At 43.6% G+C, this 27,836-nt stretch overlaps 1 protein-coding gene across 3 annotated transcripts; it reads right to left on the minus strand.

Annotated features, from left to right (window-relative positions):
- TBL13 (TRICHOME BIREFRINGENCE-LIKE 13) lies at window positions 1-27,836 on the minus strand. Of its 3 annotated transcripts, XM_087373289.1 has the most exons (7): window positions 27,643-27,836; window positions 27,169-27,366; window positions 15,023-15,200; window positions 7,963-8,103; window positions 7,537-7,657; window positions 7,131-7,265; window positions 1-820 (listed from the first exon to the last, which is right to left on the minus strand). In XM_087373289.1, exons 2-7 carry the CDS (start codon window positions 27,257-27,259, stop codon window positions 548-550), a joined length of 939 nt encoding a protein of 312 aa, XP_087229415.1. In that variant the 5' UTR covers window positions 27,260-27,366; window positions 27,643-27,836; the 3' UTR covers window positions 1-547. The 3 variants fall into 3 exon arrangements, with proteins under 3 accessions (XP_087229415.1, XP_087229414.1, XP_087229416.1); XM_087373288.1 differs by having other exon boundaries at window positions 27,169-27,836; XM_087373290.1 differs by lacking the exons at window positions 27,169-27,366; window positions 27,643-27,836 and adding an exon at window positions 15,304-15,397.

Below are 27,836 nucleotides of genomic sequence, written 5' to 3' on the forward strand. Positions count from 1 at the left end.
TTAATTTTGTATAACTAAAGCCAAGATACTACAAATTTAGTTCTGAAAGCTCTGGAAATACCCTTACATGAGAATCTTATCTTGGTCAATGATAGTGTCTCGACTTCCAAGAAAATAAGGACTTGCATCATGTGAACATGGATTTGCAAGAGTTAAAAACTGGGCGAACGCATTTGATAGGGCGACAACTACACGATCACAGCATGTAGTAAAGCAGATGAGGACTACTTAAAGTGGATAGGCATGTAGTAAGGCAGATGGTATCTCACGATCAAAGAGCTCTATCCAAAATTAGAATAGAACCACCAAGTCAACTGCTGCCAGGCTATTTTACGATATTGTTTCAAATCACAGATGCCCAGGAAGCTTCAGGGTTCTAAAGGACAGAATTGCAGAAGGCTTTCTGCAACCTGCAGATCTAAAAGTTCCCTGTCATTTAATATTTCTTATCATGTATTCTTTGGGGATTTATCTTTGACAATGCTGTGGAGGAATTTCATTGCTGATTGTGTGCATTTCTCATAAAAAACCACTATTGTGATTCATCTCATGTCTGCGATGTTTTCACGCTATATTGCAAAAGGTGCAATGCAAACACATCATTCCAAAAATCAGTAACACCAGGGAGGCACCAGTGCATGCAATCATCATGCAACTTCCCAGCAGATTTAGAAGGGTGTGCATCTGCTCTCAAAGAGCTCATATAAGAAATATTCAAGAGCTGGAAGCTAGTCCTTTTGACAGCTTCCTGCAAATGCTGGTTCACCAAGTTCATCTCTACATTGGGACCTAGACTGTCAATAGCAAAGAAGGCTTCCACCTACATAGTGAAACAAAAAAATTCTGTTAGAAAAAAGAATGTAGAAAGTAGAGACGAAGCATCAGTTTTGCTTCCACAAACAATGGAAAGAAATGCACTGGTATTGATTTCAAATAGAACTAAATCCCCTGAAGGACTGATTTTAAAATTTTCTCCCCATAACCTCTAAACTCACTCTTCTACCTGTTAGAATTATAGATATAATCCAGCAGTGACCAATGTAATTTAATAAGCTAGTTAGGGGCACTTTTCCCTCTTTAAGAGGTTTTTCCCCCTAACCGCAGTTAGTCCACTAACTATGGTTAGTGACTACTTCTCACTCCTTTAGTTGTATCTCTTACACTCTTCTATTGCAACTAAGCTTTCAAGCTTTCAAGCTCTCAGCTCACTCTCTTGCTCTCTCTCCACTCACACTCACATTTGGTATCAGAGCAGATCGTGCTCTTGGACCTGCTCAATGCTCCCGGACTCTAGCTCCCGCGAGCTCCCTTTGCTGGCCGTACCTTCTGTCTGCTGCAGTCTCGTCATCCCGTACAGTGCCGTACATTCCGTACAGGTCCGTACAGCCCTGCTACTCCAGCACGTACTACACCTGCGCTGATCGTCCGTACCTACTCGTACCTGCCGCTTCCGTACTTGCCGTACCAGCTCGTACCTGCAATCTCGTCATCTGTACCTGCTCGTACCTTCGTCAACTGCAGATCTGCCGTACCTGCTCGTACCTGCTGCTTCCGTACTGAGCGACCGTATGGCTGTACAGCTCGTCGCCGTACAGCCTTCAGCCCCGTACGTACCTGCGCCGTACTAACTGCTCCGCAGATCCGCTCGTTCGTACATCCGTACCTACTCGTCCGCACGTGTGGCACCAACCTACATCGACCGTACAGTACGGTCATCCGTACTCTGTCGTACAGTCACCGTACCAACAGATCTGGTGGTATTTGTGCAGACATTTGCAGTCTTTTGCAGTCATTTGGGTATTTTCGGGTTCGTAGTTGCTTGTGAAGCAGACATTGCAGGCAGATTCAGAGGTTTATACCAAAAATTTGGGGCTTTCTGCTGAAATTGCAAAATTTGGGGCTTTCTGTGCTTTTGCCCCTTTCTGGTTGCAATTTCAAGCTCGAAATTTGGGGCTTTCACTTTTGCAGTACAATTTCTTGCAAAAATTTGGGGATTTTGTGATTACACTGCAATTTCGTAGTGAAATTTGGGGCTTTTGCAGACAAAGCGCAATTCTTGCAACATTTGGGGCTTTTGATCAATTTGCCCCTTTCTGGTTGCAATTTCAGGCCTATTTTGAGGCTTTTGTGTTGGGAGAGCAATTTTGGAGATTTCAGTTCATACTGCCTTTCTTGAAGTGTTTTGCAGCACTTTTGGCAGATTCTAGAGAGTTTTTGATGCTTGGACAAATTTCTGACAGTGCAAGTGCAGAAATCTAAGTTGCATTTACAGCTAGTGCTTGGCTGTGTTTTTTGGGAGTTGTGCATTTCATTCCCAGTAAGGGAATTCAGTTTTGTATCTGCTAAAATCTCTTTCTCAAATATGGCCCAGCAAAATCAGAATGATTTCCAGTTCGGTGGTCTTTCACAGGAAGACAAGTTGGATGGTACCAACTACTCCCTCTGGAGTTTTATGGTACGCAATATTCTGATTTCTCGCAATTTATGGGATTATGTGAATGGGGGTGAGATCCGACCAGCAGGTATGGCACCTAATACCCCTCCCCAGCAAGGTGGAAGAGGTCGTGCACAGGGTGCAGCTGCAGGACAAGTTGGTGGTGCAGCTATATTCACTACTCCAGAGCAGAAGAGATGGGATTCACGAGATGCCTTAGCTTTGTCATGCATCTCTCTTTCAGTGAAAAGATTTATCATTCCGCATATCCGGTCGTGTAAGACCTCGAAGGCAGCGTGGGATATCTTAGAAAGCATGTATGCAGCCCGGAATGATGCAAGGGTATCTTTCTTGAAAAGAGAGTTAAGTAATACACATATGGAAGAGGGTGACTCCATGTCAGTCCACCTCACAAAGCTACAGGATCTCAGAGAGCAATTATTGAACATTGATGAGATTATTCCTGATTCAGAGATGATTACCACCACTCTGAATTCTCTTCCTGAGACTTATCTCAGCTTTCATACCTCGCTAAACTTATCATTGAGGGGGGGTGCAAATCCTCTCACTTTTCATGAGTTGATAGGACTTCTACTTCAGGAAGAGCAAACCAGGAAAAACTTGGCTTCACGTGCAGGTGAACAAGCTATGCTCTCAAAGTTCAAGTGAAAAACAAAGGGACAGGCAAAGACATCAGTAAATCAGCCTTCGAGTGGGTCAGGACAGCCTTCACAAAAGGCTAAGAATGATGCAAGTAAGCCCAAGAAGAAGGGTTTTTGTCATTACTGCAAAAATCCAGGTCATCACATTGCAGAGTGCAGGAAAAGGCTTGCAAAAGAGAAGAAAAACAGCTCCGGTATGGCTGTTTCAGATTCAGCTCCTCATGCATCTGACAGTGGGGATGCTACAGCCAACTTTGTTGGACAAGATTATGCCTTTTTATCTTGCATTTCAGATTCTAGGCTAGCTACTCTAGATGCTCAGGATAGTACAGCCACTTGTAATGATGATACATATGCCTTTTTGACTTGCAGTTATGATCCTTCCACGGATGCATCAGCTTTTAGTGTCAATGAAACACTGAATACTTGGTATTTTGACAGCGGTGCCTCCAAGCATATCACTTCTAGGAAGTGTCTCTTTACTTCCTTGCATCCACCTTCCGTTGGTAAGAAAGTCACTTGTGCCAACAACTCGTCATATTCAGTACGTGGTACAGGAGAAGTTGAGCTTACCGCCATTGATGGCTCAGTTTTCAGACTTTCAGATGTCTTGTATGTGCCTGGTATCACCAAGAATCTCCTTTCAGTATCCACTCTTAACAGGGCTGGATTTCATGTCATCTTTGAGGATGACAAATGTGCTGTCCGAGACAAGGAAAATGATTATGCCTTGAGATTATCTCGTACTCTGCTGCGTGGGCTTTTTCAGCTTGATCTTTTTGAGAAAAGAGCAGCCCATGCTCTTGCAGTTTCTACTCCTACTGCTGCCATGCAGAATGCAGAGTTATGGCATGCCAGATATGGCCACATGCATTACAACAGCTTGATGACACTTCAGAAGCACTCTATGGTTGATGCATTGCCACCTCTTGAGATACCTCCTCCACATGCCTGTGAAGGGTGCATTTTAGGCAAGATGCATAGATTCCCCTTCAAAAAGGATGGTTCAGTTAAAGCTGTCCGAAAATTACAGCTTATACACAGTGATGTCTGTGGTCCCATGAGGACTCCATCATTGGGTGGTCATCTCTACTTTGTTACTTTTATTGATGATTACTCCAATTTCACTTGGGTCTTTGGGCTGAAGCGCAAATCAGAAGTGTTCATGGTGTTTAAACACTTTTCAGCCATGGTTGAAAATGAATCTGGACTCAAGATACAGACATTGCGCACAGATATAGGTGGGGAATACTTGTCTGCAGATTTTGATGCTTTTCTAAAATGCAAGGGTATTGTGCATCAGCTCACAGTGAGGCTAACCCCTCAGCAAAATAGCAAAGCTGAGAGAAAAAATAGAACTCTTATGGAGATGGACAGATGTATGCTGAAAAGCAAACACATGACTCACAAATTCTGGCTTGAAGGTCTAATGTGTGCCAACTACATCTTAAATCGGTCTCCCACTAAGGCTTTGAAAACAAAAACTCTCTATGAAGTCTAGAATGGGAGAAAGCCTTCAGTGGATCATTTCCGTGTCTTTAGATGCCTTGCATATGCTCATGAGCCAGTTGAATTTCGGCATAAATTGTCAGATAAGGCAATTAAGTGCATATTTGTTGGGTACAGTGCAGAAAGCAAGGGGTACCGTCTCTACAATCTTGCTACACGCAAGATCATTGTCAGTAGAGATGTGATATTTGCACAAAATTCAGCTCACACTCGGGCTGAATTTCATACGCCTTCTTCTTCAGAGGATGTTTTTGAGGGGTTGCTACCCATTGCCTTGGGTTCCCCTGCTGATATTTCTGATGCAAATCAGAATTTACAGCCACCTCCCAATGCTCCAGTTCAGCCACAGGATGTCTTGCCACCTCCACAGGCAGTGGAACAGGTGGTTCAGCAAGAAATTGCAGACATACATGCAGCAAAAACAGTCCCAAACTAGCTGTTACAGACTCTCAGGGAGAGTAAGATTGATGCTCCATTACCTGGCAGGACTCGCAGTGCAGTAAGGCACATGGAAGGTGCTAATTCAGTGGAATCAGCATATGCAGGTACTCTTCTCGATGAGGAGAAGCCTGCAACATTCGAAGAAGCAAAGGACAATGTGCATTGGATGAATGCCATGCACGATGAATTGCAGTCCATTCAGAAAAATCAGACTTGGGATGTCGTAGACTTGCCACCAGGTAAACATGCCATTGGTACACGATGGGTTTTCAAGGCGAAACGGAAGCCAGATGGCTCCATTGACAGATACAAGGCAAGGCTGGTTGCCAAAGGCTATGCTCAGAAAAAGGGCATAGATTATGAGGAAACTTTTGCTCCTACATCCCGGAGGACCACCATCCGATCTGTTATTGCAATGGCTGCACATTTTGAGTGGAATGTTCATCAGTTGGACATTAAAACAGCCTTCCTAAATGGAGACTTCTTGGAAGAGGTTTATGTCAAACAAAATCCAGGCTTTGAAATTTCAGAAAATGCACTTCAGGTATGCAAGCTAAATAAAGCTTTGTATGGGCTGAAACAGGCCCCTCGTGCATGGTATGCCAAGATTCATGCCTTTTTGACCAGCAAGGGGCTGCACAATAGTCCTACTGAGAGCACCCTCTACATCAAGAAGAATGGGGGGGAAATTTTAGTCATCATTCTTTATGTCGATGACTTACTGCTCACAAGGTCCAATGAAGATAATATTACAGATTTCAAAGCTGATTTGCAGACCAACTTTGACATGTCAGATTTGGGGCTGCTTCACTTTTATTTGGGGATCCAGTTCTCTCAACAGAGACGTGGCACTGTTATGTCTCAGTCCAAGTATGTGCAAAAACTCCTGGACAGATTTAACATGCATGATTGTAAGCCCATAGCCACTCACATGGAGCCGGGGCTGAAACTCACAATGCATGATGCTGGAGAATCAGTTGATGCCACATTTTACAGTCAGGCTGTTGGATGCCTCATTTATCTCTGCAACACTAGACCTGATATTCAGTTTGCAGTATCTCAGGTGAGGTATATGCACAGCCCAAAAACTATGCATTGGCAGGCAGTTAAGCGCATCTTCTGTTATTTGCAGGGCACGAAGTCTTTTGGCTTGTTATTTCCCAGGGGGGGTGACTTGCAGATGCATGCCTACAGTGATTCAGATTGGGCTGGTGATTATGACACTAGGCAGTCCACTAGTGGCAATTGTTTCTTTTTGGGTAAAGCTTGCATTTCCTGGCTGAGCAAGAAACAATCTACAGTGGCTACCTCATCATGTGAAGCTGAGTACAGGGCAGCTTTCACAGCAACAGTTGAATGTGTCTGGCTGCGTCGTCTATTTGCTGATCTTCATCTGTCATTGGAGGGTCCTTCTCCAATTCTCACTGATAGTCAGAGTGCCATTGCAGTGGCAAAGAATCCAGTGTTTCATGCTCGCACGAAACACATTGAGGTTCACTATCACTACGTCAGAGAGAAGTTGCATGCAGGAGAGATCAGTATGATCTTTGTGTCCACACATGACAATGTTGCAGATATTTTCACCAAAGCACTTCCACGTGAAAAGTTTGAGGCATTTCACAGTGCCCTGAACTTATATCCGTTTGGTGATTAATCATCCTTGTACATGACATTGGCACTGCAGGGGGGTGTTAGAATTATAGATATAATTCAGCAGGGACCAATGTAATTTAATAAGCTAGTTAGGGGCACTTTTCCCTCTTTAAGAGGTTTTTCCCCTTAACCGCAGTTAGTCCACTAATTATGGTTAGTGACTACTAAGGTTTTGTCACTAGGACAAAACCTTATCCCACTCCTTCAGTTGTATCTCTTACACTCTTCTATTGCAACTAAGCTTTCAAGCTTTCAAGCTCTCAGCTCACTCTCTTGCTCTCTCTCCACTCACACTCACACTACCCAAAGAATCTTCTTTCTTCATTATGATTGATGCATGCCTAACTCTGTGAGTGTGAACATGAGTCTCATATGATCTAATATATGAATATGTCTCCACAAGAAAGAAAAAATTAGAACATTCATCATACCTCGTCATAAGTCAATGGTTTCAAGCGGTCACATTTGCCCCCTTCATCCCACTCACCACCTTCGAAGTGTCGTGGGGATTGTGTACGAAGAAATTTCAACCCTGTGGCTGGCATTTCTCTCTCAATAAAATTTAGCTGTGACAGAAAGGAGGAGAGGGCATTACAAGCATCAGTTTTACAAGAAGAATTCGTCACCCAGGTCGCAAAAATTGTAGAAGGGTCAAAGTAGTCACAGTGACGCATTTAAAAAGGAATCTGGGAAAGCAAGCCAGCACATCTAATTGTCCCAAAAAAAGCACCATATCTATCGCACTCTGAAGCAATAAGTTGAGACAAAACAGCCATCATTCGAAGACCATTTGATATACAAGTACCAACACTTTAATTTCAATAAAGGAAGACACACCATGTTTTTAAGAACCAGATCCAAGCCTTCCTCAGGAGATTTTACAGGTACAATTGGCGCTCCACCCTCAAAAAAGAGCATAGGGTACTTCACAGGATCAAATTTTTTGGGCGCCCACCACCTGACCAAAAGATTAAGCAATACCAACAATGCAAGGAACTAAGACATCATATACAACATTTTAGCAGCAGCTGATAATGCACATGGGAAAGACAAACTACCCTGAATCCTTCAAGACTTGTATCCGTATGATGGTAGAACCGTATAATCACAATCGTTTAAGATGCCAGAAAGCTTAATCCTATAAATGCTCAAGATTGGAGTTAAAGTTTAGAAACACTAAATGAAGCTTCCATTCAAAAGAAACTCTTCTAAATTAATACAAAATAGTACAATTCATTCAGTTGATAAACTTTGTGATTTTACCAGTGACCTGTATTCAAAATAAGTACATCATGGAACCCAGAAGCGTCTGCCCAGGTACTTTGTGGAACATCCACATCCACCCTCAATCCTTCCTTATAACCCAGACTCTCGAGCTGTCCCCCATCTGCTTTTGCTTCCCACCTGTAGAAGTTGTAATCAAAACGTAATTGCGATTAAAACGTAATTGCAAAGTGGTACAACTGCGAACCAGTTATTAGCTATAAACTGCTAAAGAGTTTCTAAGGCTAGCTCACAATATACAATCTTTGCCAATATTATCATCAATTGAAATTGCTTTCATACATACTATGAGTGTTTGATCATGTAACTTAGACTCATACTATGTTAGAAAAGATAAGAGTGGTGGAGGTTGCTTGCCACAGCGAACACTCCCTGCAACTGAAGATAAATATAACAAGATAGTGCCCAGGAATCACACATGTTAATATCAAATCCAACTTCTTTCTGTGGTGTGTACTACGAGAGAGAGAGAGAGAGAGAGAGAGAGAGAGAGAGAGAGAGAGAGTTGTACACAGTAAATGAACTGTGCTAGAGAGAGATGTGGAAACAACATATATAGTGTGCCACCCTCTATCAGCCAGGTGCCGACTAGATGTGTGACCCCTGTGATGCTCAGATCCTACCTTCTCATGGCACCTTCAGAACACTTCAGCCTGTGTTGCTCCCCTAGAGCTTCTGTGCGATTTTGTAACTGTCCCCTGAAACTCGCCTTCCTGCTGCTCCAGTAAACAGCCCAACTTAAGGCAGAGCTTGCTCCAGTGATCCTTGACCTCCTTGCTGCTGTTTAGGAAGCCAATGGTGGGGCACAAGTCTCCCATGATTCCCTCCTTCCTTGCTGCAGTGTGGGCAACCAATGATGATTTACTGCTTGTAATCTGGACCTCCAAGAGCCCTGCAATGTAGAATAGTGAATGTACCCCCGGGAGGCCCTTTTTATAGAGCCTGGAAACAGGCAGACTTTCTCCAGCCAGCCAGCTGACCCAGTTTGTAAATCCTACAGACCAGCCAAGCTCCATATGTTGGCCAAAAAATGCCAAACCAGATCACCTCCCCTCCTGCCACGTGTCACCGCGCCTGTCTGCTGAGTACTTCTGCCCTGCTCTGACCTCAGAATCAGCTCTAGAATGCACCCAAATGCTGCACTTGTTGCTGCTGTCTGCTGTGCAGGTGTTTCCCTTGATTGCTGCTTGCAGACCAGCTCCAAAGATTCCTTGGAACAGTCACCAGACTGTCGTGTAGCACACCTGCTACAGGCGCATCTGTCCCACTCTGTTTCGTCCTGGTAATGTGGCCTGATCAGCTCCTGCAATGCTCCAACAGGTAACTGGGTACAGCGTGTAAGAAACATGGTATGAGGGAGAGAAAGAAAGAACGAAAGAAAGTTTATTAAAGTCTTCGGAAGACCGATGGGTCTATGAGACTGTGAAACCCTGGTACAATCAAGCCGTGAGAGTGGAGCTACTAAACGAGCATCCACACCAATGCATAAAGTAAAAATAATGCAGAATGATAGTTCTAAGTATTAAGTACAACATAGTCATGTCGGTGATCGAACTATAAATCAGTCACATCATCATAATCATCCTCATCCGGACATCATAGGTGAATGAGGCACTGGAGGCAGGAAGTTGGTGATAGAGTGCTGTCGGCCACTCGAGGGTGCGGTCCTGTGATGTCTCCTGGTCATAGCTCTACGCCTAACAAGGGCTACAGTAACCCTTGTCGGACGGGCTCCAATGGTGAACATGGAGGCAATATCCCCAAGTGTAATCTGTGCGTCTACCCTCTGTCTGAGCTGTCGAGTCACTGGCTCTGAGTCCCGATCATGTCAAGGTCTCGTCTCGAGGGGGGTCCAAGAGATCTGGCTGAAAGAACTCCGTGATAGAGCTCTGGAAGGGGTCTGCCAAGGAAGAAATCTGCTCATGTCTCCGTGATTGAAGTATCCTCTCGCGGTGCCTAACTACCTCATGAGAGAGAGAGAGAGAGAGAGAGAGAGAGAGAGTGAAGAAATGGTAGACAAATGTAGAATCCATGAAGGCTTTCATTCATTCATCATCATCAAATGAGACAAGTGAAGTACAAGCCTTATAGACTACACACTCAGACACTTGCCCCAAGTGCATATGGGATAAGTCCCCTAGTGACACGTGGCACTCACACAATCACTAGTACTAGATCTCTAGTACTACACACCAACATATCACATCAACACACTCTTTGGCTTTGATATCTCCAACACCCCCTTTCAAAGCAAAGAGTGTGAGACCCAACACGCAAAGAGTAGACCGATCCCCCTCCACCGCAATACTGCGAAGATCAAGTTCAATTATCCAACACCTCCCATGTGATAGTGACTTCTCAGCCAGCTTGCGACCGCCAAGGGCAAACCATCACTCATCACTCCCCCTTACTCTGAACTCGGTGGTCAATACCCTCAAACCAAAGTAAAAGACAATACATTCATTTTTGGGAGACAACCCAGGGCACAGTACTCCAATATACCTGCCCTCCAATGGTTCTCCCGGGGCTTATTGGAAAACCTGCTTAGTACACCAGTCGCAAAACTGATGTCCGGCCGTGTGTTGCACAGGTAAATCAAGCTGCCCACAAGCCTTCTGTACTTCACTTCGTCCACCAGTGGTGATGAATCCTCGTTTGAGAGCTTCGCGTCAACCTCCATAGGGGTACCAACTGTCTTGCACTCAGCCATGCCAAATGCCTTCAGTATCTCTCCAGCATACTTCAGCTGTGAAATGAAGATCTGTTTCGGCTCCTGCCAAACTTCAATCCCCAAATAGAAATGCATCAGTCCGAGGTCTGTCATTTCAAACTCTCTTCCTAGCAAATGCTTCGTCTGCGAGATCTTCTCTTCATGGTTCCCTGTTATGACAGGTTGACCTGCTCTGATACCATGTTAGAAACATGGTGTGACGGGGAGAGAGAGATAGGCCAGAGTGAAGAAATGGTGACAAATATAGAATCCATGAAGGATTTCATTCATTCATCATCATCAAATGATACAAGTGAAGTACAAGCCTTATAGGCTACACACTCACACACTTGCACGAAGTGGGTATGGGATAAGTCCCATAGTGACACGTGGCACTCACACATGACTCACACAATCACTAGTACTAGATCTCTAGTACTACACACCAACACATCACATCACCACACTCTTTGGCCATGATATCTCCAACACAGGGTAGTCTCATACTCCTTGTTGCAGCCTCCACCACAAGTACTTCTCTGTTTCTTTTTTAGAACCAGGTCATATGTGTTGCCCATAGTCTAGGGGGCAAGGCTTGTCCAGACCTCCAATGTCATCCTGGTCATGTTCCCCATGCTGCCCACATGACAACCTGCAAGCTGCCTGCCCATGAGGGCAGCCCTGCAGACCATCTCAGTTTTGCCCCCATAGCATCTCTAAGACTTCATAGTGCACCTCCACCATGATCTCCTCATTTGGGGGCTCACAGATGTGACCTACCAAACTCCAACATATGAGTATCGGGAAAGTGAAGAAATTGAAAAATGACTCATAGACTATTGTGTAAGCATACAATGCTAGAGTAAGTTATGGCAAACAATGGGCATGCGAGAAGCACATAGTGATGGAAAAAGTCAATATTTATGGTTATGCATGCTGATATACAAAGGATTGATGAATGGGAATAAGAAATGTGATCCTTAAATCAAGTCTTGAATGGGAAGAAGAACTGTGATCCTTAAATATACAAACGATTGATTAATGGGAAGAAGAAATGTGATCCTTAAATCAAGTCTTGAATTGTATGGTAAACTCTCCCTGCTGCCGTGTAGCCTCTTCAGTTCAGCAGCTGCTAGCATGAGCTCATACTGCTCAATATGCTCACTGTCTATGCACGTCCCACTGCTCTTAAACAGGATATTGGTATGCACAATGGATTGCACTAATTGCTGCCTCACATATTCATTCCATTTGCTCTCAATCAAGAGTTGGTCTACAAATTGGATGCCCTTGAAGAGTGCTTCGTTGACTGCTGAAAGCCCTCACAATAGGGCCCTTTTATAGAGGGCTGTATGCCTGCCAAAATAGCCAACCAGGGGCCTGATCTGGTCAACCAGATATGGCAGGCCATCCCTGGCATAACAGGAAACCCCCGCACCCCCCCCTTTGGCAGCAAGGTTTTGCCAATTAGCCCTGAGTGGGCTCTGACTTCTGCTTGCTGGCAAATCTGGTGCACAAGACCTATATATGGCCCTGCCCAAGCCCCTATTAGCCCATTTGCTGGATGCCCATACTTGCCCATCCAATGCCTGTTCCAGCCTGCCATGTTGCCCTTTTCCAGGAACATTGCCAGTCATATGTGCTACCCACATGGCTGCCACAAAGCAAGAAGGATGATATTGTTGCTGCCCATGCGGCAGCCTATTTGCTGCCCACATGGGACCCTTCTTCTCGATCCCTTCCATCTCCAAGTGACCCTCCCTCGTCCTCCTCATATGGGAGCTCATAGGTGGGAAATTGACCTCTATATTCCCACACCTTCCAGCTGATGATTTGACAATTTTGGACTGTTTTGGGCATCTCTTGGAGTGTTCTGCTTGTGTTTGATTGAGGATTGATGTTTATGGCGACATATGTTCAATATTCGAATGGAGCAGAGAACCACCAAATTATGGCGATAAAATTCTCAGAAAATAATAGGGCTGAAGCAGGCAGCCAATAGAGAAGAGGCTCCATAAAAGTGTGGCGACAGAAATTGTTCAAAAGATGGTGGCAATTCTCTCAAAAATAGGGCGACAGAAATTCTCAAAATCAAGGAGAAGGTTGCGCAGGCCTCTCAGCATCACGGCTCTGATACCAAATGTTGGAATCAGATGGTGGGAAAGAGAAGAAGATGCAAGGCAAGCTGAAATTGTATTCATGCATGGTGAATGAACTGATTACAACCGCCTGGCTGAGGGCAACCTTTTCTTATGTCTACTAACCAATCACATATAACCTAATGACATACCACTGACCAATCACATGCAAGCTAGTGACACCCTATGATACCTCATGTCCTATAATCACTCAAGGTCAAGTGACTGTTGAACCCCTTCACAAAGGACAAGTTACCCTTCACAAAGAAGAAGGTGCACTCACCATTGAGTACCTTCACACTGACACTCTAACCTTAGAAGCTTAGTCACACACAACACAACCTTAGTCACACACATCTTAGGCTCCAATTTATCCAACAAGGACCAAGCATTATTGGAATATAGAAGTATGACATATGCTTAGCTTTGGCACCGATGAACCTCATTTGCAACCCATGCAGTGTCGCTATTTCTATGTTCCATCCCTCTATTTATGCTTTAAACCATGTTTGAATGCTAGAAGTTATTGTTGTTATTTAATTTCAAATGTTAATTAAATAAATCTATCAATACACACTAGCTATAGCTCATATGAGTCTAACATGTATCAAATCTTGCTTTCTTTCCATAGATTTATTTGATTAGCCAAGTCTATCTTAGTATAGAGTGTAGTAAAATCAAATTTTTCAAGCAAGATTGGAGTACAGAAGTGTGAGATTCACAGTTTTCCAGATAGAAGCAATGGTAGACACCCAAAATCATGATGTCAATTTCCTGTTCGGTAGAACTTTCCTGCTTTAGTGAGTGCAGGGGAGAAACAAGGGAACAGCAGGGATAAGCAGATGGTATGCTTTAGGTTCCGCTTCTGACAGGGGAAAAGCTTGCCGGTTCCGGGAGAAGCTTTAGGTTCCGCTTCTAAGTTACCGTAAATCGGAGTACCCTTCAGTGTAATAGGACTCTCAGTTACAGCACGCGATTGCTAAGGTGCTCCCTGCTGGTGGTTGGAACAACGCAAGCTGGATGAGGACAAATGGAGCAGATTACCCATATCACTGGGAACAGGGAACAAATCAACATCTCGATGTGCAGTCTTTAGTAATAATGGTAAAGTCCATCCATGGGTTCAAAGAGGCCGTTTCTTGTCCTTGAGGAGGCAATGTCCACAAAGAGAAAGAAGATAGTCCAATTTCTGGGCAAGATAAAGCCAGTTGAGCCAGGCTGAAAGGAGGAAGTTCCCAAGCTAAGGAGTCGTCTTCACAGGACTCAGGAGTAAAAAAAAGATGACTATTTCAGCCGTTTGACTCTTTCAAGAATACCTCAGATAGAGGTAAACCATGTCATGCAACCAACACTATGAGTATCTTCCTATTACATACTTGCATTGTTGCTCGGCTTGGTCAAGATGGATCTCTCCTGACCAAGGCAGTATATGTGTTGCATGGTTACCTTTTGTCAAGATGAATCTCTCCAGACCAATGACTGTCTATCTTAGGCAAGTTGAGTACATACCATTGGACTTAACACTGTGCATCCTGCCTGACTCAAGGCATGGAATACCAAGGCAGCTTGTTTTCAGCCAAAGAAGATAATGGAGCCAAGGACTGATCAGCAGTGAAGGCTGCTTTCCTCCTACTTAGCCTCAGTCACATGTCTAATAGATTTCAACATACAAATCTCAAAGCTTAACTAACGAAACAGCCACCAAAGCTATTTCCCAAAAATCTCTTTGTGCTCAATAAGATAGATCATATAGACTGACCATTACCAACATCCTACGACCTTAAAAATTTTAGCATTAACCTACCATATGTAACATTCTGAATACAATAATATTACTTACCACATGAATTTACACTCCACAACGAATTATGTAAATCGACCTGATAGAAATACACCATGTCCCCGTCTGTAACATTGCCCAAAATGAGTCCAAAACAATTCATACTTGTTTCAAGGAGCTATAAGAACCTTTCGATAATAATGTGTCTGGCTTTTAGCAGCTACATGTCTCTTACGTCCAGCTAACTTGTAAAAGAGAATTTCAATTGAGCCAAATGCTACAAGCTGTTAATGATTCAAATTAACCCATCAAGATAAAAACAACCTTGAGTGGAAATCAATTATCCAATAATATATTCACCAAAAATCATTGTCCATATACAATGTGAGATTAACTGAAATAAGTACTGACCGTCCAGAACGTGCTAACAAGTTTGTACGATGGTATGCCAAAGTCAAGTTGTGACTTAGAAATGTTACTGCTTTGTCCGCTCCAACAGGACGCCATTTTTTAACTTGTTCAGATGCTTGCTTCAAAGAGCAAACAAGCGAAACATACATGTTTCGATTAAGTGAATCGCCAATAAAGCCTGTAATTTTTATCACCAAAATGTCAAGAGATAAGACTATCGGCATGTTAGCTTTGGAAAATATCAATTCAGCATAAAAATGAGACTTACAATCAAGGAATACCTTTCTAAAGGTGCATGCCCCTGTGTGAACCAAGTGCATGCATACTCTTCTGCTTGTGCTCGCTCAATGTGTGCAGACATTCACCATAGTTTATTCTCAAAGCATACGCTGGCATACCTTGGGATGTACAAAAATCTGTTGCACAAGGACTAGTCACAGGTGTTTGTGTTCAATGTGTTCTTATAGCTTACCATACATAGCCTATATCAAATACTTGAACACCGATAAGATACTAGGTGAACAACAAGAAGGTCAAACAATTCAAGATGTAGATAATTTTGAAAAAAATTAAATACACATGGACTTTAGGTCCTGGGGGTTCCAAACTTGTATATTGCTCGACCATAATACTACTCAGCTATCAGCTGCAGCTTTCAAATTAGTAGCATTAAACCATATTGAGGAAAATCCTTTGCATTAAGGTATCAATCCTGGCCAAGATATTTGTACTTCATCCATACAAACATGCAAGAGACACTCTTAATGATGCTGTGACTCAGATTGGGCTAGAAATAGGAAGGCCTCCATATGAGGAGATGCCAAAGAGCAAAAGGTTAGGTGAAGAGCTCAGCCATCTGTGGATCACATGTGACCATGGCATATGCTCATGTAATGCTTGGATTTCCAAGCCATTGGTGTCTCTTGCAAAGGCCCAAGACATGCATCATTGTCTGATATCCACCTACATCCATCTCTCACTCTAACAAGTTGGCTGATGATGTGGCATGCGGAATTGCAAATCATGTCGCAGCACACGTGTCAACTGTTGATGTGGCAGTCAATTGATGATGTAGCATGTCAAACGGTTGTGCTGAGACAACAGTTAATTGCTGATGTGGCATGTCGGCTGCACATATGGCAGGTCGACTGTCCCTACATGCCAGTTGCCCCCTACTCCATGTTGGGTGACTTCTAGCCCATTAGGGACAACATAAGTAGACGATTACACCCTCCTCTCCATACATCTCAAGCAGCACTTGTGTGCAATAGCATGTGCAGAACACTTTTTCCATCTCTTATCCTGCAATTTGGGATAGAAAGAACTGTCACAATCTGAAACAATGGCCTTGGGAACTCTAGTGTACAAATACATGCTTATTAAACAATGATGGGTCTTCAGTAGCCTTCAAAGTCTTCTTGCATGGACAAAATGTCCTTGCTACTGAACCAGTCAATAACTGTCCAAATCATATCAAGTCCCAGAAGTGATCACATACTAACTATATCCTCCCAAGGTGCCTCTGGAACTGACAATGGCTGCAATAATCATTGCAGTTTTGAACTGTCATAGTTTGCCTTTTGATATACCAGACAAGATGTAACATACAAAAAGACAAATTTCTGAAACTGATGCCAATAAAATGACGCTCCAACTGCGCCAAAGTCCTATGTCCACTGAAGAATGCATTGTTCTCATTAATAACCTTCTCTCTCAAATTTTCTGGTAACACAAAATCTATTTTGATTTCAAATATCCTTCATGTTATATCTTTATGCCCAAGCAGGATGGCTAGAAAGGATTCGCAATTTAATAGAATGCAGGAATACACATGTGGGCAGCACGGGCAGAAGCAAAATAGCAAGAAGATGGCTGATCGCTCAAAAGCAAGCTCCAAACAGCACGTGAGAATGAATTGAAACAAGCATACAACCCCAACCTAAACACAAAAAAGCTAGAAAACAATGAATAAACTGAAAGCTAAAAATAGCTTTTATGTTAATTAAAGTAATTATATGAAGATTCAGACAAATATTCTAACCTAATAAATTAGAATCAGGAATCTTTTGGTGAAATGTATGTTCCGCAAGGTGCCAAGACCCCTCTATCCAAGTGCACAACCAGCACAATTTGCACATTTGATGTAACCTACGCTTGCAGAGGCCATAACTCAAAGCTAGACAACTCAGCTTTGATCCGAACTCAAACTAAGGGTTAGGGCTTGTCATATACTATATAATGTGCGAGAAAGAATTGAAACAAGCATACACCCTCAATCTAAACATAAAAAAACGAACTTGAAAGCTTAAAATAGTTTTTTCTTTCATTAAAGTAATTATTTGCAATTCAGACAAGTAATTATAACCTAATAAATTAGAATAAGAAATCTTTTGGTGAAATTTATGTTCCCAACTGAAACTAATGGTTAGGGCTTGTCATGTACTATTTAATGTGCAAGAATAAATTGAAAGAAGCATACACCCCCAACCTAAAGCCAAAAAAGCTAGTAAACAAAAATGGCTTTATTTTAATTAAAGTGATTATATGTCAATTTAGATAAACGATTATAACCTAATAAATTAGAATAAGGAATCTTTTGGTCGAATTTATGTTCCCCAATGCTCCTCTATCCAAGCGCACAATTAATTAAATACTTAGGCCTAACACAATTTGCACATTGGATGTAACCTAAGCTTGCAAAGGCCATAACTCAAACCAGATAACTCAGTTTTGATCCACATTGAAACTGACAATTAGGACTTGTCATGCACTTTCTAATGTGTGAGTGACTGGTGGTTTTAAAATTGAATACACATGAAGATTTTTTGTTCCAATACACCTAGATCTCTTGGTTTAATCCTATGCAATCTCATTCTGTCCACATAAAAGCCTAGCATTATTGCCCAGCACACCTTAGGATATATAAAACCTATAAATGAGTATGGAAACACGGTGGATGTGCAAAGCAACCCTAATCTCGTGAGACATGTTGACAGGTTGAGGGTGATTTAGTAAAGAAACATCAAGTCCTGCGGACTTGGACAACGATGTGGTTGGTATATTAATGCCATATAAACTAGGGTCCACCGAATGCACTAGCTCCAAATGTCCTAGATGTGACTATCTGCACCCTATACGAAGTGTCAGCTCTAGCTACCTTCGCAAAAAAGGTGCCACCATCATAGCAAATGGCGTACTCATGGTGTATAAACAATGGAAAAAGAAAGAGATCTCTATAATGATAATGATCATTGCACTGAATGATGATATCCCGGCCAGTATGTGAAGTCCTATAACAAAGAACTCACACAGACACTCACACATGTGATCACTAGCATGCAGATAAAAATGAAATAATTAAATAAATTAGCTGAAAATAATAATAGATGAAAAGATGTGTCCATAAAATTCAGAATTTCATTACAGCGCTTTACTCAATTCAAAGTTCGTTAGGTCATTGTTGAAGCACTTGCAATGCTTTCACATGCCTATTCCTAACTTTGGACAAAGTGGGAAATTGGATGGGACTAAGTATCTTATCTAAAAGGTGACCTAAGTTGTCATCTAGTTGCAAGGCCCATATGGGAGATCACTGAAGGAGCCAAGGTGAAGGCCAAGGACGTGATGGATCCAACAATAAGAGCTATGACACTAGCGAATTCAATAACAATGCAAGGTTGGACACAAAGAGATACGAAGCCACCCTCCACTATAATCGGCACCACTGCAAATGCACTTGTACCCCATCTTGAAAAAAGAGCACCAAAGTAGGGTATCCTACCATCCTCACCCTTAACAAATAATAGCCTAAAATGGGTGACTGTGCTCTAAACTTGGTGGAGAAAATTAGTAAATGCTTATTTTGATGCATGTAACTAACCAAATTATTTTTAAAACATGATAAAATCTAAAACATATCTTGCCATTTGATTTGATGTCATCCTGCTTCAACATGTATCCACTTGCTTGGTACTATTTCTTTTTGTTTTTCAATAGTATGCTTATTAAGAAATGAAATGTTTTCCTACTGTTCAGTTACGGACAATGGGGACTAGGTCTAGCATTTGAGGGTGGACCCCCTCGCTTGGGGTTATGGGCATTAGTGACCCACAAGAGTGATGGCCTCTCTTTGAGAGGGACATCTAGAAACCACACCCCACCTGAGTACCCAAACATGGGACCAATCAAATGCACAGATTGCATACCGACCTAGGAACCATTCAAGAGAATGTTCCCTGAGCTTTGGGTGTGGGCCTGGCAGCATGCCAAGAGTAATGGAGATACAAGATAAGACGACAAACAAATGAGCTCAGTATGGCTCAGTTATGACCTTAGAGTACGTCAATAGATAGTCTAAGCTGTTAGGAACCCGTGGGTGCGATCAGAATTAAATTCTGACAACTTTGAAATTTTAGGGTTTTTGGGAGTGACGTGGCAGCTGACACGTGGCAGACTGCCACATGGAATCTGAGCTGGCAGGTCAGTCCACCTGTCCCACACATGTGGCAGCATGCATGGCAAGTGGCAAGGCATGCAGGCCAAGTGTTTGGCCCCAAATCTGGTAGATTTGGGGCAGGTTGTGGGTTGTCCTCTTTGGGACTGCAGTCCACCAAAAATCTGGGACAAGTGTCCACCTTCCACTCTAGGCCTAGGGGGGGGGGCTGAGCCTATAAAAGAAGGCCTCTCCCCTTCATTCCACACATGAAAATTTCGTCACTTTTCTTCTCCCTCCTTTTGGATGATGCAGCAGAACCTCTCCAACTCCTTGGGTGCAGCCAGCTTCTCCCCAGGCCATTCTCTCACCTCAGCAGCACTTTCTCTCTCTACAACAGCACATTCTCTCTCTACAGTTCCAGCCCCTCCTCTCCAGAAATCTGCTCCCTCTCAGCTCTTCTGGAACAGCAGCAGCATCCTCTCTCCTTCACCTAGCCTGGAGCAGCCACAGCCCCTTTCTCTCTCCTGCTGCAGTCTTTCTCTCTCTACTGCAGAATTTCTCTCTCTACTGTTCCAGCCCATTTCCCTTGCAGAAATCTGCCTTTCTGTGCACCTCTGGAACAGCAGCAGCTCCTCTCTTACATATCCTCCCTTGGGATCAGCATTGGCACTCTCTCTCTACAACTATCACTCCATAAAAGCTTTCTCTCTCTAGCCTACAGGCTGTTTTTCTAAGCTGTTCTCATTCCAGCCCCATTTCCACACTCTCCTCACCCAAGGTAGCTTCAGAGGCATCAAGGACTTCATCTACAAAAGGGTCAAGTCACGAAGGGAGCCTGTATTGTCAAGTTTATCTCATTTACAGCACTATTTCATGTTGTTTCTACTATCTTTCTAGAAACTAGTGCTTGTCTCTAATGTTGGATGTAAGTGGTGATTGTTGCAGGCTTCTTCCTTGTGGATTGGGCAAGCTAGGAGTTGAAACCTGAGCTTGGAGTCCTCTTTTTTGTGGTCTACCTTGTACATATGCTCTTGAGTCTTGTATCTAGGTCCTAGGTTTTCACTGAGGTCATCAGTTTGAAAGGTGCATTGCACCTTGGTCTTGTATCTCCATTTTCAAGAATAAAGTGAGCCTGGATAAGGGGGGGGGGCCGTCTTGGCCCCTCAATCATATTGCATTTTCCAATGATGTCACTTTGTGTTTAAGCTGTATAAGTCTTAATTCCAACTTAATTGCAAACTCTTAAGTTCAAGTATATGTGTTTGGCAACTCGCAATCATCTCATTCAAATGCCTCTGCAAAATCCGTTGTCTGAATTGATAGAAAGCACCGAGTAGTTTACATTTGATATGCTACATGACCGGATCTAGACTTGTCAATCAAAGATATAGGTTGTCAAAGTTTGGTTGTTTTTTACGATTGCATAGAATTTTTCAAGAAAATTTTGTATACCTTGGTCGCCTAGCTTTTGTCCCAAACCCAAATGAGCGCCTAATCTTCTAACATTCACCTTAATAAAAACAAATGATACGGCGGCGAAGACCTCAAAGATCTTAAAGGATCTTTATGAAACAAAAGAAAATCACTCATCCTTTCCCTATAGGATCAATTGTTCACTATGAGGATGGAGAATGGGCACCAAATCCATGATCATCTCACCAAGGTGAAGGCTGTGAGGGACTAGTTGGCTGCAATTGATCACAAAGTGAACACAAATTCTTCGGCCATGCTTGTGCTAGGGTCTCTCTTCAAAAGCTTCAAGGGGTTCGTCACAACAATGCTTGCAAGACAATGATCCACTTCGATGATGTTTGAGGAGCCCTGGCCTCTACTGCTCCAAGAGGGAACTCAAGAGAAGCAATACGACGGAGGTGGCGGTAAGAACTCCTTCCTTGCGAGAATGTTAGAAACATGGTGGGTGGGTGGGTGGGTGGGGATGTGTGTGTGTGTGTGTGTGTGTGAGAGAGAGAGAGAGAGGCTAGGGAGTGAAGAAGTAATACACAAATGTAGAAACCATTAAGGCTTTCATTCATTCATCATCACTAAATGAGACAAGTGAAGTACAAGACTTAATAGGCTACACACACACACACTTGCACCAAGTGCATATGGGACAAGTCCCATAATGACACGTGGCACTCACACATGACTCACACAAGGACTATACTAGATCTCCTAGTACTACACACCAACAAATCACATTAACACACTCTTTGGCTATGATATCTCCAACACCCCCCTTCAGAGCAAAGAGTGTGAGACCCAACACGCAAAGAGTAGACCAATCCCCCCTCCACCGCAATACTGCAAAGAGCAAGTCCAACTATCCAACACCTCCTGTGTGATAGTGACTTCTCATTCAGCTTACCAGCAAGGGCAAACCATCACTCGTCACCCCCCCTTACTCTGAACTGGGTGGTCAATACCATCATACCAAAGTAAAAGACCATACATTCATTTTTTGGGACAACCCAGGGCAGAGTACCTCTTATTGACTCCAAATACATTCATTTTAGAGGGACAACTCAAGGCTAAGAACCTTTATTGACTCAACACAAAAACACATAGCATCACTAAACATCATCTACCAGCTCAGAGAGGGATAGATCATACAATATAGCAAATAAAGCTTGCTGCTCAGGTCAATAGATGTGGCGTAAATATTTTCGAGCTTGTCTTGGGTCTCCTTGGCTGAAGTAGTAAGGTCAAGTTAATGAAGCAATTTGTTGGCCAACCTCACACCACTAAGTGCCATTGCTTTGTCATTCTGCTCATCCCTAGCTGAGAGTGGTGCTGATGAGTCTTCACCACGAGGACGAGGCTCCATCGTATCAATCTGAGGTAGCAAAGGCAGCAAGCTGAAATGGATAACCAGCCAATAAAGGAGCTGGTTTAGGGCTCTGAAATAAATCAGCAGCCTAAGAAAAGCTTGCATAAACGTGTCCAGCAGCTGGTGGATGACTCGGAGACACCAAAATGCAAACCTTAAAGTAAAAGCAGCAATAATACGCCTCGAAATGTAGAACTGAGTGGCCTGAATCGAAGAGCAGCAAGTAGATGCCCCTAAGTGCAAAAAGGGAATCAAGAGATAAGCACTACCACTCCAAGTGCTGTAGTAGGTCCGAAACTGATCAGGCGGCTCTCTAGAGTATTCCGAAATGAAGGAGCAAGCCTCCACAATGCTAACCGACTGTTGTAGATGAGTTGGAGGCCTCAAAACAGCTCCAAAATGCAAAGGCCGCTAATCAAAGTGCATCGAGGTGCTGCAGCAAGTCTTCACGCAGAAAATCGATGGACTTTGATGTGCTGAAAGGCTAGAAACACCTCGAAAGTTCCTTTGTTGTAGGCGGTTCTACAATAGCAACCCCAAAATGACTCGAAATTGCAGCAGCAGCGTCAGAATATGTCGCAATAGCCTTCAAAGGTCACGAATTTCTGCCATCAATGAGCGTGGGTGGTCGACTGTGCTGCAGCGGCCTGGAAACCCTAAAATCGGCAATCGAAAGGCTCCAAATCAGCTAGGCGCTTGTGGCTGCAGGGTACCAACCAGCGATCCCAAGGGCCTAGGAATTGCTCCAAGAAATCCCGTATGGTGGCGATAGGCTGTGCAGATTCTAGACGAGTAGAAAAGAACACAAAAGGCTGCAAGAAGGAGAGGCGAAATGAGGCGGCTGGCTGTGGAGGAAGTGGACAGGCAGAAATGGAGGCAAGGTGAGGCAGAGACGGAAATGAGCTGAGAAGACGCTGAGCAGAATTAGGGTTAGGTTACGGTAGAGATGATGATGTGGCACCGCAGCTATGGCAGGGTTGATACCATGTTAGAAACATGGTGTGTGTGTGTGTGAGAGAGAGAGAGAGAGGCTAGGGAGTGAAGAAGTGATACACAAATGTAGAAACCATGAAGGCTTTCATTCATTCATCATCATCACTAAATGAAGTGTAGTACAAGCCTTTATAGGCTACACACTCACACTTGTACCAAGTGCATATGGGATAAGTCCCATAGTGACACGTGGCACCCACACATGACTCACACAAGGACTAGTATTAGATCTCCTAGTACTACACACCAACACATCACATCAACACACTCTTTGGCTATGATATCTACAACAGATAGCAACTAGAGGGGGAACAAACCAATAGGGACAAGAAAAAGAGAATCAAGATCAAAATTGTTTCTACTGCAATAAGCTGGGCCACATTGCAAATATTGCGAAAGGAAGAAAGTGATCAAAAGAGGAAGGACAGCTACAAACCCAAAGAAGATGTCACAAAGAAGGAGCTTTTTCTAGTCGTAGAGCACTACTCAGCTCATCCAATGAGTAAAGGCAATGATGGCTGGTATATGCCCATAGTGGCGCCTGGAGATATAAGTGCAGTAACAAGACCGGTTCAAAGTATTACAGCCAACACATCCTAACTCGTTGGTGACTGTTTGGGAACAACAAGAAGTGCTCAATCAAAGAGATTGGGGTTGGAGGTGAACATCCCTTGATGTCACCTAGAGAGAGAGGGCCAGTGCTTGTGGGTGTGCCTGCCCCTCGTGAGGTTAGGCTAGTCCAGAGAGAGGGCTTGTTATGGGTGTGCCCACCCTCCGTGAGCATAGAGTAGGAGGAGGGTTGGGAGCCCACCTGGGCACATGTACATACGAGACAGCTCCTGTTTAGGGGTCTCTTTTGCCCATATTCATGCCATGGTGGTTGGCTGTGGAGGTGCCCTTATGTGTGCCAGGAGAGGTGGCCATGTAGGCAGCTCTGTGGGCAGCTTTGTAGGCCCCAACAGAGCACAGTGCAAACAGTTCAAAGGTACACCAGGCTTGCATGGAGGGCACGTAGCACTGGGAGGCATTAAAGAACAAAGAGCCAAGATTCTTCAAATGTGGTGGTATTTGGCACCATTCATGTATATGTTGGATAAGTAGATGTTGATTTGAGTTCGATGAGGATGGAAGAGCAATGCATAGTAATCTGATTAAAAATATGGGGTGGGTGGGGAAATGTTGCATTATGAAGTTTCTTAACAAATTATATATTGGTCTTTATGGCTAACTAAGTGTGGTCAATTCTTACCATTTGAATAGGAACTAAAATTAATGCTTGATTGTTATTGGTTATATATGGGTGGGAGCATATAGTTTTCCCACTTCTTTCAATCGAATGTGTGTCTGTGTAAATTGGTGTGTTGTTAAGTATTACATTGAAAGATAATAGCAATACATGCTACAAGCCCTCACAATTGGTACGGGCAGTTCTCACAGACAAGTAATTTTGCAGCAGTCCCCTGGTTCTTACCAGAGTTGACTTCATAGAGTGAGGCACAGGAGCATCCTTCAACCTTAGACTACGAAAGACCTTGAGGATGCATAGATTTTGGAGCAACTTGGGTAGCAAAGGGTCAAGGTGTTGGAAAGGTCACCTCCCCATCTGTAAGCCCCCATATGAGGAGAGCATGGGGGACGGAGAACTAGGGCAACATACCCAGAGGCAAGAACACAGAGAGGGGGATGCCACATGGGCAGCACCTCACAAGGTCAGGACAGCAAAAGGGGGCTGCCACATGGGCAGCAAACAGGCTACCATGTGGGCAGCACACAGCAGGTTGACAGAAGAGCATGGCAGGCCAAAAGGCGCTGGCAAAGGGCAGGTCATGGGCCTGCAAAAGAGGCGTACATGTGGCAGCAAGGGCAGACTGGAGGCGCCTGCACGGCGGGCTGTCTGGCAGGGCAGATGACGCAGAGACCACACCATTGGTGGGACTCTGGATCTATCTCTTTTGTATTGTGTCCATAGCTTTGGACGGAAATATATTATTTTGGTGGTTTCTCTATCCGGTTGGTTCATTGTCTATTGATGAGTCTGCACATCTATTCTATGCACATAAGTTTAAGAAGTTTGTGATTCCACAACCCACACCAAACTGTGTGAGCTCCTCGGCAATTCTATCAGTCTTCCGCTGCCTTTGTTGGTCGATTTCTAACACAGGGTTGTAGGCCACTTGGGCAAAGACTGAATCATTGACCTAGTTCAAGTCTGGGCAAATGCAAGAGGGAGCAAGATGGCGCCTTTGTTGTGGGAGGGCTGCAAACCGGCCAATATGGCCCTAGTGGGTCAGTTTTGCTGGAGGGGGATTTCCCCTATATAAGGGCAGCCATTTGGTCTCACGACTCACTCACCAGAAGTCCATCTGAGGAGCAGCTTGGAGCTGCAGAGAGCCTGCCTCAAGGACCAGGTCAGGGACAAGGGAGGTGGCCATCAGCAGCAGACAAAGAGACTAGACCAATGAAGGCTCTCCGCACGCAATAGGTTTCCAGCCAAAGAATCCCAACCATGCCATTTGAGATGAGAGTATTTCCTTCCAATCCGAAAACATGCGGGTCACAAAAAGGCATCCCTTTCGACTAAGCATTGTCCAATCAATTTTAGCTGCACATATATAGTTCTTTTTGTCTTTGATGATGTTTGGCAAGCAGGATATTACAGGTTTCATGTCAACTATTATGGAAACCTTTTGGTGGTCCAAGTATGGCCGTAAGGGCCATCTCCATTGAGCGCCTTTGTTTGCCAAAGATGCATGGGGTTTGAATATCATTAACATTCATATGCACATTTTGGCTCATAAAGGGAAAATGTTGCTCGATTTTATGCAAGGAGATCAGCCTTGGGCTGTTATGACGTGTCACTTGCTTTCGCATTTGGCCACTCATGCCTTTGGTCACTGGCGGCCATCTCAATGTAAAATTTTTTTTGGATTTATTGATGGAAAGGTTACATGCAATGGCCAAGTGGCTGATTTTTAATATACCTAGATGAATCCAGGAACATTCCCAAACTCATCCTCTAAAAACACAACATAGTGCAGTTTCAATCTCATGATAGTCACTCACAAGGTTGAAAACCATAAACTCCATCATGCATAGCAGGGACTAGCTACTATGACATCCCCACTGACGTCATCAGCGCCCAACAGTGGGTGTAGACCATAGTATAAAAATATGCTCTCACACATACAAATCCACACACCCACACATACTTGAGCATCCATTTATACAAAGTCTTCGTACTGAGTTTCCTGTTTCTTTTTCAGCTTGGTGAGCATTCAATCTGTGTGCTGACTGTGAGTGACCATGCATCCCAAAGGATAACCAAGATGACGGACAAACTGCTCAAGCAAAGCAATATCCCCAAGCCAAAGATTATGATGCCATTCCTTAGCATGTAAAGGTAAAGGCTTGGATTTTTGAAAAATTACCTGCAAAACCGAGGGGACAGGCCGCAACTCATGTTCCCACTAAATCCTACATGTTCTTGTTATATTTGAGAACCGTTATGGAACACATTACTACGCCAAAGAAAAGTTCAAGCAGACCCCTATTCACTTTGTGAGGAAATTTTGCCTAGAGGCATATTTACGCAGTCTTTCAGCTCCAATGCCTCATTTTGCTCGATTGGTCTTCGGTAGAGATACAGTTTTACAATGATCAGAGGTCCGACTTTTACTCATTCCCTCAAACGAAAGCCATTAAGTTGCACTGATCAAACAGAAGCACGATGTTTAGCACGTATTTCACACAAAATTGTTTACCTTATAAGGAAGTCCTCAACACCAAACCATTAAGTTCCACTATCACGCAAGAGCTCCAGTTAACGCGTTTCAGAAAAAGCATGTGGAGCATAGAAACCCAGATCTTGATATGGAAGAGGCAGCTCACCAATCCGCTTGTGCTTGAAATGATCCAGGAACAAGTTTGGGTTGAGCTGAGGCAAGTCACATTTCCATGGCTGCCATCGCCAAGCTAACATTTCCCTGGAGTTAGACTTATTATTACGTAAGCAATTCCAGCCTTTGAAGATGTAACGGCAGGTCTCATCATATACCGGCCTCCTTTGTTCATCACGGACCCATCTTCCTGAAGACAAATCGCAATCAGCTTCTTTAGAAACAATTGGAGATATACCATCGCTCCACTGAGTCTTCTTCGCTTGATTTGACGGGGCATCCGGATGATGAAGATGCCAATCATCATTAGAGGCAGTTTCATTCGAAATGTGGATGTCTGAGGTTGCGTCTGATTGTAGAATAACGTTGCTCCCAGGGCCAGGCGAGTGGTATTTGGAGCGATCGAGAAGGAAAGAAAAGAACCAAATAACTATGCAGGAAAAGAGGAGGGAAGGAAAAGCTTTACAAATGGAGCTTGTAAAGCTGCAATGTGGGATGAAATGAGGCCGTCTATGAAAGTACTTGGCAGCCATAGCTAGCAAGTACTCATCTAACACTCACAAACAAGCTGGCAAAACAAAGGAAGAGTACTTGAGGTACTACTAAAGAAAAGCACTCTTTCATGCCCATTAACACCTACTTTCAATGACACTCGGGTGA

This window comes from Dipteris shenzhenensis, chromosome 4, assembly GCF_047967505.1.
Source record: "Dipteris shenzhenensis isolate YYH24624 ecotype China chromosome 4, Dip_SZ_1.0, whole genome shotgun sequence".
Taxonomy (NCBI): domain Eukaryota; kingdom Viridiplantae; phylum Streptophyta; class Polypodiopsida; order Gleicheniales; family Dipteridaceae; genus Dipteris; species Dipteris shenzhenensis.

Bases quoted from the DNA above. Each gene is read 5' to 3' on its own strand.
- TBL13 (XM_087373288.1), bottom strand. From the start codon at position 27,709: ATGGCTGCCAAGTACTTTCATAGACGGCCTCATTTCATCCCACATTGC. The intron at 15,201-27,168 runs GTGAGCTGCCTC...TAAAAATTACAG, and splicing joins TTTCAAGCACAAGCGGATTG to GCTTTATTGGCGATTCACTT. The intron at 7,658-7,962 runs GTAAAATCACAA...TCTTTTGGTCAG, and splicing joins ATTTTGAATACAGGTCACTG to GTGGTGGGCGCCCAAAAAAT.